At 46.6% G+C, this 10,455-nt stretch overlaps 1 protein-coding gene across 1 annotated transcript in view; it reads left to right on the top strand.

The window, feature by feature from the left end:
• Nucleotides 1–9,997, top strand: part of si:ch211-45c16.2 (mitogen-activated protein kinase kinase kinase 13-B) — an 82,332-nt gene extending 72,335 nt beyond the window's left edge. The window contains exons 13-18 of the mRNA XM_063214349.1: nucleotides 133–276; nucleotides 1,689–2,010; nucleotides 2,657–3,436; nucleotides 3,932–4,002; nucleotides 5,971–6,349; nucleotides 7,223–9,997. Of these exons, the coding sequence (XP_063070419.1) occupies nucleotides 133–276; nucleotides 1,689–2,010; nucleotides 2,657–3,436; nucleotides 3,932–4,002; nucleotides 5,971–6,349; nucleotides 7,223–7,321 (1,795 nt within the window). The 3' untranslated portion in view covers nucleotides 7,322–9,997. The remainder of the gene's footprint in view (nucleotides 1–132; nucleotides 277–1,688; nucleotides 2,011–2,656; nucleotides 3,437–3,931; nucleotides 4,003–5,970; nucleotides 6,350–7,222) is intronic.
• Nucleotides 9,998–10,455: the final 458 nt, after the last annotated feature.

Below are 10,455 nucleotides of genomic sequence, written 5' to 3'. Positions count from 1 at the left end.
TTTTTTGAGAGCAGGCGCTGGAGAGGCATAAAATCTCCACATATTGCCTTATGTGTAAAAGAATGTATTTTGCTAATGTTTTTGTTTGTTTTGTAATGTTTCCTGATTGTTGCCTTCCCTCCGCTCCTCCAGGCGAGAGCAGGCGGTGGAGAAGAAGTACCCGGGCAGCTACAAGCGTCCCCTGGTGCGGCCCATGGTGCGCTCCAACGCCGTGGAGAAGCTCATCAAGAAGAAGGGCAGCGTCTCCCACAAGCCCAGCAGCCAGGCATCCAAAAGGTAGTCATGGTGGCATAACCCATAGCATGAAGTTACGCATTACGTTACATTAAATTACATGACATTACTCATCAAGAAGGGCAGCATATCCCACAAGCCCAGCAGCCAGGCATCCAAAAGGTGATCATGATGGCATAACACATTAGCCAGGCCGTGCCCTCCTAGTGACGCAACAGCTTCAGCGTTGCTACCAGTCAGGTCAAGACGCAATGCAAGTACTTTGAGTTCCTGCAAATACAGGAACTCCTCCCACTTTGTTGGGAAACAACAATCATTAGCAAACCAAGGGAGGCCATTTTTGGGAAATGCTGTTTGGAAAATGTTGTTATGTTTTGCTCTTGGTCAGACCAAGTCTCGAAGAGATTTGAAAGTCGATGATAATCAGGCTAATAAGACATAGCATGAAGCATTAGATTACGTTGCATAACATTACTCATCAAGAAGAAGGGCAGCGTCTCCCACAAGCCCAGCAGCCAGGCATCCAAAAAATGATCATGATGGCATAACATATAGCATGAAGTTACGCATTACATTACATCACTCATTAAAAAGGGTAATATCTCCCGCAAAGCTAGCAAGCCAGGCACCCAAGATATAAGATACAATAACACTTATTAAATACAGTAGCACTGCATTACTTAACATTACATTACATTGCTCATCTAGTCTCTCACAACCCCAGTAGCACCCAAGAGGTATTCATACAATAACATTACACACAGTATAATATAACTCAACTTTACGTACATTACAAGCCCATACAACAGCCAGGCATCACAATAGCACATAACAGTACATGTAGCACTTTATATTACATTAAATTGTGTTGCACTGTGTTTCATAGCTGATACTGTAATCCAGAAAGCTAAAAAAGTATAAATACTTACTATTTAACTCATTGACCATCATGCCCTGGATTAATGAATACTTTTACATAATGGGGGGAGAACGTATCACTGAATTTCAATGTGTTTTGTTCCAATATCCGTCATCCCATTCATTCCAATGCATTTTAATGTCCACCATTTGAGTTACCAAATTTGAATGTCTGTCGATCCAAGTCCATCTGGTCTTTTCAATGCATTTCAAAATCCATCATCTGAGTGAGTGCTTATCAATACCCATGATTTCAAACACATCATTTCATTGTTCATCATTTTAATGTACCCCATTCTCTAATGCATATCAATGATTACAGTAGCCCTTCCTCAGACCTATCCTGTTATGGTCTGACAGCATAATTTCAGTGAACTACAATGCATATCTAATGCCCTCTCCCAGGCCTGCCCCGTTGTCCTTTATTTCAGTACATTTCAATGATCCTATTGTATATGTGCTTTCATATAGAACATTGTCAATGTATTCTCAAGGGATATCAATGTGTCTATTGCGCCCCTCTCCCCTCTCCCCAGGCCTGACCTGCTGCGTTCCGACGGCATCCCCTCGAGCGCGGACCCCCTGCCCTCCCCGTCACCCCTCTCCGGCAGCCCCAAGGTGTCCACGCCGCCCGGCAAGGCCCGCTACCGCACCAAGACCCGGCATCGGCGCGCCAACAGCAAGGGCAGTCACAACGACTTCCCCGGCGTGCTGAAGAGCAGCAGCATAGGACTGGGCAGCAGTGTGGGCAGCATGGGCAGCATCGGGGGCAGCAGTATTAGTGGAGGAGGAGGAGGAGGAGGAGCGGCCAGTAGCGAGGAGCAGCAGCCTCTCTACCACCACCACCACCACCTGCAGGTATGGAGTGAAAAGGCAGCTAAAGACTAAAGACTGTTACAACAGTTTGCTTATTTCAACAGTTCTTTATTTTTTCATTATATGACATTACACTTATATGATGCTTTTATCCAAAGCGACATTCAGTGATTTTAAGTACAGGATATTGGTTACAGTTCCTGGAGCAGTGTAGGGTTAGGTGCCTTGCTCAAGGGCACCTAAGCCATGGAGTGAGGTAGGGAGTGGAAGGGTGGGATACGAACCAGCAACCCTCTGATCTAAAGCCCATCTCCTTAATCACAAGGCCATGGCTGCCCGCATTATGTATTATTGTTTTTTTGTACTCTTAGTAGTGCTTTACAGTATGATATTCTGCCCCCCAATGGTATCACCTTTTTAACACGTTTATTGTGCCTTTGCACTTATAATGAGCCAGGTTGGAATATGTTGTTGCTTCTTGAGCTTTTCCTCTTTCATGTTGTCCTGTTTTGACCTTTGATGCTTGTTCGGTCTTGACTACGCATGCCACAAGAAACACACTGTCTAATTCTAATTCTAAGTCCTTATGTATGGTGTGTCAAACTGTACTAATACATGTGATGAACTGGACAAGAAAACTGACCGACTGACACTGACTTTGACTTTATTTACTCGGACTCTCTTGCAGCACCCATCTCTGCCTGCGGAGGGCGCCCTGCTGCCACTGCGGGGCCGCGAGACGGTGGTGGCCAACTGTGCCAACAGCTTGCGCTACTTCGGGCCAGCGGCGGCGCTGCGCAGCCCCCAGACGGACCACTTCCAGCAGCGCCGCGTCTCCGGCTCCAACCCCGACCTCATCTCCACCGTCGTTGACGCCGACTCCCGACGCGCGGCCACCGCCATCGGACCTGTCAGCAACGTACTCGGAATCGGCGGAATAGGACCGGACGGCATGCCGACTAACGGCACAGACGATGCCTCAGCATCCCCAATCCCCAGCAGTATGGCTGGGGTGGCGGGCATGGGCGTGGGCGTAGGGGTCGGTGTTGGCATGACTGGTCTGGCAGTGTCTACCTCCTCCCTGAGCTCAGGGCCCGGACCCTTATGCCCGTGCTGCCAGGCTCACCCGTACCCGGACTGCCCCCACTGCCAGGAAGAGACCGTGCCCATGGTGCCCACCAGCCACCCCGAGCTGCCCCACTACTCACTGCTCAGCACCCGCGAGGCCAGTCCCCAGCCCGCCTCGCCCAGGCTCGTACATCACCAGCAGCAGCCGGCGTCGGACTCTGAGGGCCCGAGGCAAGGACATGGACATGGACAAGTCCAGGGGCTGGGTAGGGGAAGGGGCCAGGGACGAGGCAGGAGCCGGGAAGGAGACAGGGAAAGGGAGAGGGAGCGAGCGGAGCATGAGTCCCCACGGAGCAGCCTCCCACCTGGAGTCGTACGCATGCTGAGACCCCTGAGGAAGGTGAGCGCTGGGTGGAGGGTTGGAGAAGATACTTTTACATTACACTGTATTACTCTACATTTACATTACATTACATTACACTTGTTGGAGTTCTTATTCTCTAGATAGAGACCAAAAACAGCAATCTTGGAAAATATGTAAGCAGTTAAATTACTAATCGTAACATGTTTATCCCTATTCTAAATCAAGGCTACAGACAGCAAGCCAATTATTATATTAATTAAAAATGAATATTATATTATATTATTTTAAAAATACGCTGAGTCCCTTCCCTGCTTTCATTTGATGACCTATTACAGCAGGTGCACTGGTTTGACCTTGTTTGACATTGCTGTTTGGCTGTGGATGTGTGTGAGATGTCCATGTGGTGTATGTAAACCATTGTGTTAAGGTGCGCGCGTGCGTGCGTGTGTGTGTATATCAGTGTACAGTGTGTGTGTGTCTGATGATGGGTGGTCTACCTGTTTGTAATTGATGTGCGGTCTCTGCTGGCAGGGCGGTGATGACTCATCTGAAGAGGAGGAAGGGGAGGTGGACAGCGAAGTGGAGTTTCCACGGAGACAGAGGTGAGGGGCTGCTTCTCGTGTGTGTGTGTGTGTGTGTGTGTGTGTGTGCGCGTTTGTGTGCGTGTGTGTGTGTGTGTGTGTGTGTGTGTGTGTGTGTGTGTGTGTGTGTGTGTGTGTGTGTGTGTGTATGTGTGTGTGTGTGCGCGCGAATGTGTAGTGTCTGTGCGCGTGCTTGCGCACGCACGTGTGTGTGTGTGCCTGTGTGTGACTGAAGACTGACAGGCTGCTGCCCAGGCCTGCGGGTGACAGGGGTGAAGGACCGCTCCCCTCTTGACTTCATTAATTATTCAGCACTATTTTCCCTCCATCCAGCGTGTTGCGTGACTGGAGATGAGCTCGGGAACACAACAACGTGTATAGTTTCATCCTTAGCCAGACAAGTGTGCATAGTTTTTTTGCTTGCTTTTGTGCGGGTGTGCGTTTGTGAATGCATTCTTGAGTGTGTGTGTGCGCGCGTGTGGGTGTGTGCATTTGTACTTGAGCGTGCGTATGCATGCATGTATATACTTGCGTGTGCGTGCGTGCGTGTGTGTGTGTGTGCGCTTGTGCATGCGTGTGTGAGCGTGTGCATTTGTTCTTCAGTGTGTGCACACATGCATATACGTGTATGCATGTCTGCCTGTGTACCTGTGCATGTGTGTGTTTGTATGTGTGCCTGGAAAGGCAGCGGAAATCAGGACCTTGGGTCTGCTCTCGGATCTCATCTCCAGTATCGGGGTGACGGGCCGATTGAGCGTTGGGTTGAGCAGCACGACACTAGACACTGATCATTTATGTCTTCCATCAATAATGCATCGCCTGGCGGAACTATCTAACCCACAGGCCTAAATTGCAACTGATCGTCTGGTTTTATGCAGTTTGGGGAAAAGTACCATGTTACACTTTCAGAGATGTTTCAGCGTGATGCCCCAGCTTCACTGTGCACACTGTTCATTAGAACAAAAGACCTATTTAGGTCAGAGAAACAACAATGCTAACTTGCTTTGCCAATATTTAAATGTTTATGGTGCTGTTTGGTAAAATAAAATGGACCATTGGAACATGTGATCATATTACATTAATGTGCTAATTGAAAAGCACAAGTGTACATTGAGCGATGTTAATCATTATTACCGTCCTTGATGCGAGTAAACGTAAGGTTACCTGTAAAATACATAGACCGTAGCAGAGGCAGCTATGACTGTTGAACTAGATTTAACAGTAGCGATCTACATAGCATGCTGTGCAAACTTTGCATTGCAGCACTACACTCCTCGAAGATGCTTTGAAACTGCTCTGAATTGTGACTAGATGACTATACAACCGTCCGACCATATTGTGTGTCATGTATCCAGGGCAAAATGGTCGGTCACGGCAAGCAGATTATTTGCAGATTATTGGCATTACATGTGCGATGCAAAGTTCAGTGGTATGTGGATCAGTACCTTGAATCCTTCCAACACAGGAAACTTATCTGAGTAACCAATAGACCTGTGTACTTATCTTACGATCTGTGTTGGTTTGATTGAAATTTGTGTTGAGTCCTTGATAGTTTTTTTGTGTTTTTTCAGGTATAATGGACTAATTGGTGTGACTATGCAGTATCATTTGCTAGTGTTGTACCTACACCATGAATTTACTTTTACTTTTGACACCGCTGATCAGTACCATAAATGTAACCGCCTCTCTGTCCTCCACAACAGGCCTGCAAGTTGTAGTGTAGTAAATAAAAACATTTATTAATCATTATCAAACAATGTAGCCAATAGAACACACTCAGTTTCATCTTTTTTGCTGATGAAGGCTCTTGAAGTCGAACCTGGTAATGAATAAGTTAAAAAAAATGAAGAAAATGAGTGCAATCTATTCCCTACCTTGTCTGAGTACTTCAGAGACGCACCAATAATAAGAAAGAGTGTGGTGTGTTGTGTGAAAGAGAACGTAGTCATTATCATAAACCTCTATTTCCCTCTTCCTCCTCTACAACAGGCCCCACAGGTGCATGAGCACCTTCAAGTCCTACTCCACCTTCAGCTCGGAGAACCTGTCGGTGTCGGACGGCGAGGAGGAGGGCAACACGAGCGAGCGCTCCAACAGCTGCCCCCTGGAGCGACTGGGGAGTAACGGAGGAGGAGGAGGAGGAGGAGTAGGAGGAGGAGGCCTGGACGGCATGATGAGCAGAGGCAACAGCCAGGAGGAGCAGCTGGAGCTGCTAGACGAGGAGATGCTATTGGCCAACACGCCCGAGATCCCGCCCATCGACATCTCCACGCAGTCCGACGGCCTGTCGGACAAGGAGTGTGCCGTGCGCCGCGTCAAGACCCAGATCTCCCTGGGGAAGCTGTGCACCGACGAACACAGCTACGAGGTGAGTGACAAAATGGAAGGAGCACCCTGAAGAAGAAGGGCTGGCAAGGGAGAGGGAATATGAGAGGTGGAGAGGGATAGACAGGGATGAGCTGGGTAAGCTGTTTGCTGATGAACAAGGTTACAAGATGACAAGAAAAGATAAAGAGGTGAGGACAGGGATGAGGGCTGTAGTGTGTGAGGATGAGAGAGATGAAGGATGAGAAGTCAAGACCCAGATCTTCCCAGGCAAGCTGTTTGCTGTGGAACTCTGTTACGAGGTAAGTGGAAGGGTAGGTATGTGATGTTGAGAGGGATGGAATGATGGGATGTGGAGAGAAATGAAAGTAGAGAGGTGACTGGTTATTAAGACTCACATCTCCTCGGGCAAGTTGTGTGACGACAAATCAGAGTTATATAAAGTAGAAGTACAAGTAATCCTACAGATGTAATTACAACACTAGTTGTATGCTATTACATGGTCTCAACTTTTTTAACAATTACAACAGTAAGAGTACTTCTACTTTATACAACGTCAACCTCGTACATACTATTGGGGGTGGGAGATGAGCGATGGAGAAGGGATGTTTGTTATTACGTTGGTGGGTGTTACAGATGTTTGAGGCAGAAGGGAGTGGACAAGGATCAGATAGTGGAGATGAAGTAGGATTAAGATAGAGTGAGATGGGTGATGTGGAGGGGGGTGAGATGTGTCTCTGAGGAGCTGTAGCTCTCTTGTGTGGAAAAATAAAAAAAATCTCTCTCTCTCTCTCTCTCTCTCTCTCTCTCTCTCTCTCTCTCTCTCTCTCTCTCTCTCTCTCTCTCTCTCTCTCTCTCTCTCTCTCTCTCTCTCTCTCTCTCTCTCTCTCTCTCTCTCTCTCTCTCTCATATTTAGAACCCACTGCACTTTGAGTCTGACTGTGACTCCTCAGACGCGGATTGTTCTGACGCCACCATCCGCAACCCCAAGCCCTCCGCACCTTCTTCCTGGTGAGGGTGGAACCAACCTCGCCGCCTCCACCAATGGCACCAAGGGAAACCATGGCAATAACCAAGATGATTGGCTGATTGCAGCCAACACACTCTCAACCCCCACCCCCTCCAACCCAATCCCATTCCTTCGCTGATAGTCCTATGCTCCGTCCCCTTATATGCCAGCCCTTTATTCCTCTCCTCCCAAATCTTTCCGCCCAGTTACCTTGGCGACCTAAAGCAGGGATTCCTTTCAAATGACACTGTAGCAAAACTTATATAGCACTCAAAATCTATTTTTGTTTGAGGTCTCGAGGAAGTTAAAAAGCAAAATCAGGAACTCTGTACAGATGAAAATGAAACAGAACAAAGAAAAAAAAAACAACAGCAACCCTGAACAAACAAAGAACTTTGCAATGCAGACAAGGATGATGGCAATTTGCTAGAATGGACTGACTTGGGACATGTACGTGCTTGTGTAATATGAGAGCCGAGAATACAGGGCATTTGTGTAGAATACGAAGGCAGGTGTGTGTTTGTGTGTGCGTGTGTCCTGGGGCACTCAGGCACAGCAGTAAAGCTAAAGACCATTCCATGATCACGAGGACCAGCCAATGTCCGTCCATCCACTCATCTATCTATTCATCCATCCAGCCATCTAGTCATCCATCCTCTCAGAAGGCAGTCGAGAAGCAACCAACTCCCCTCGACCTATACCTGCGCACCTTGACATCATTTAGCCAGAATACTCTCTCCCTTTGTCTGTCTGTTGCTCTCTCTCTCTGTCTCACTCTTTCTCCCTCTCTGGTTGAGTAGAGCCATCTGGATCTTTGGCCCTTCTTCTTTGTCCCCATGTGTCCTAATCTATTCTGCATCTCTCTGCGCCTGTCCTGCATCTCTTCTGGCCTTATCTTCTGGAAGGAGTGAGTGAGGAGCTCATTCCACCTTTTATGACACCAGCATGACATGACCTGGCCATCTCCCCTCGACCCCAATCTGTTCAGATGGAGACCCCTATCAAATATATACACACACACACACACACACACACACACACACACACACACACACACACACACACACACACACACACACACACACACACACACACACACACACACACACGCACACACAAACCTGTGGAGTCCTCTTCTGCGTGGTTCAATAAGGCAACAACCAGGTCATCACATCAGGGTGGTCGTCTAGGAAGATCAAAATGATTGCACATGACACTGGACATTGGACAGTGGACCAAGAAGACAAAGAGGGATTGTCATTTCAGGAAGTCTGTTTTCAGGGGCATCATTGCGCATTGGACATTACAAGGGATGGACAGAGAAATATAATAATAATAATAACCATTATATTAACAACAACAAACATCCACTTGAATATGCCCTACTCATCTCCTTCCCTGTTGTTTTTTTTCATCTCAGAAGTTTTTGGATCAATAGAGAGGACTGAAAGACTAACCGAACGAGCACCAATGACGAGGAAAAACAAACGCTATTATGACTCTTTTTTTTTTGTCTGTCTGGGCATGAGTTCCATGTCTCAGGCTGGCCTCTAGGGTTTCACTCATTTATGTTGAACTTTTGTTTTGATTTTCCCCTCCTCTCTCTCATCATGTTTTCCTGCTGATTGTCATCCACTCATACACAATGAGAAGACATTTTGGGCAGTGGTGGGTTATGGGTAATTTGCAGCATCCCTTGAAGGAGTTCGCTCAGGCATACAAGGTCTGTCTTTTTTTGTTGTCGACGACGACGATGATGATGATGATGTTGCTGTCATTGGTGTAATTATTGTTGTTGTTTAAATGCACTCGTTTGTTTGTTTGTTTGTCCGCGTCGTTGGTGCTGAATGAGCGTAAATTAAAATGGATGAATGTTTACAGAAAGGCTGAGGAGTAAACTGTTAGAGAAGCACAGGCTATGGCTCCAGGGAACCTTTGCGGAAGAAGGTTGCTCGGACCAGGAACAAAACCAGCAATAAAGGTTGATTTCCGCTCAGGCTGAAAATAGGCTCCAGGTCATTCTAATTCCTACCCTCCTTTCCTTTGGCGTCTTGCCTCAGTGTCGCTATGGAGAAAACAAAGTTTCTCTGCTGTCAAGCAGAGCAGATTGGGTTTCCTCTCAAATTAGAAAATGAGTTTTGAATATTTGATATTGAATAAAACCTTTGATCCTTGATGGCGTGGAGCCTCGCGTAGGCTATAGGCAAGGACGAGAGGAGCTAGAATGACAGCCCAGGTTAGAACAGCTCAGGAGAGTCCAGCCGGACTGGACAGACAAAGATGCTCAGAGAAGTCCGGAAGTGGCACATACAGTAGTGAGGAAGCAGCTTTCGAAGATCCTTTCTATTTTTTTAAACATAGAAAATTCCAGAATCCAATGCTCAGGTATTGATTTGACCAGTGTTTTGGTGTTATAGCAATGGGCGACCACTTGGGGGAGGCAGACTTCCTTGATATATATTTTTTTTGTCTCTATCCCATAATTCAAGCTGTGAAGGAGAGATGGCATTTAATTATTATTTTTTTGCATTGAGCCGAAATGGGCTGGAGCTTACTTGCTACTTTGAGATCTTAACTGTGTCATATTTCACGTCTGTCAGAATATTGTGTACGTTTATAATCGTTTTCTTATCCGAGTAAAGGGATGCTGCATCTGGCCCGTAGGCTACACCCCCACTCGTATACACTAGGGTGCATCAGTTGCCCCCTATGAAAAGATATCGCCTTGGCCCTATAGTAAAAATGTTCTACACCCAGTAAAAACACACTGTGTAAAATATTTTGAAATTTGGATGAAGTCTACCGGGGCCACCAGCCCCATGAAAATAGAAAATAATGGTGATAGTCAGAATCTTGGAATAGAAATGGACATTTTGCTGCATAAAGCTACCCAATAAAAAACATATTGTCTCAGCTCTGTGATAAAAATGTTCTATGCACTGTAAAATCACTCTGTGTAAAATATGTTGAAATTTAGATGAATTCTACCGGGTCCACCAGGCCCATGAAAATACAAAATAATGGTGATAGTGATGGGCAACCTGGATTCCAAAGCTGAAGTCCAGTGCCACATATTCCAAATGACATACCTAGTTTTACCTTTGCAGTTAGGGCAATTGGACCGGTAAAACCAGGTAATT

This window comes from Engraulis encrasicolus, chromosome 13 (assembly GCF_034702125.1).
Source record: "Engraulis encrasicolus isolate BLACKSEA-1 chromosome 13, IST_EnEncr_1.0, whole genome shotgun sequence".
Lineage (NCBI taxonomy): Eukaryota > Metazoa > Chordata > Actinopteri > Clupeiformes > Engraulidae > Engraulis > Engraulis encrasicolus.
The sequence above is the reverse complement of the archived record's forward strand: the minus strand, read 5'-3'. Positions and strand labels throughout refer to the sequence as shown.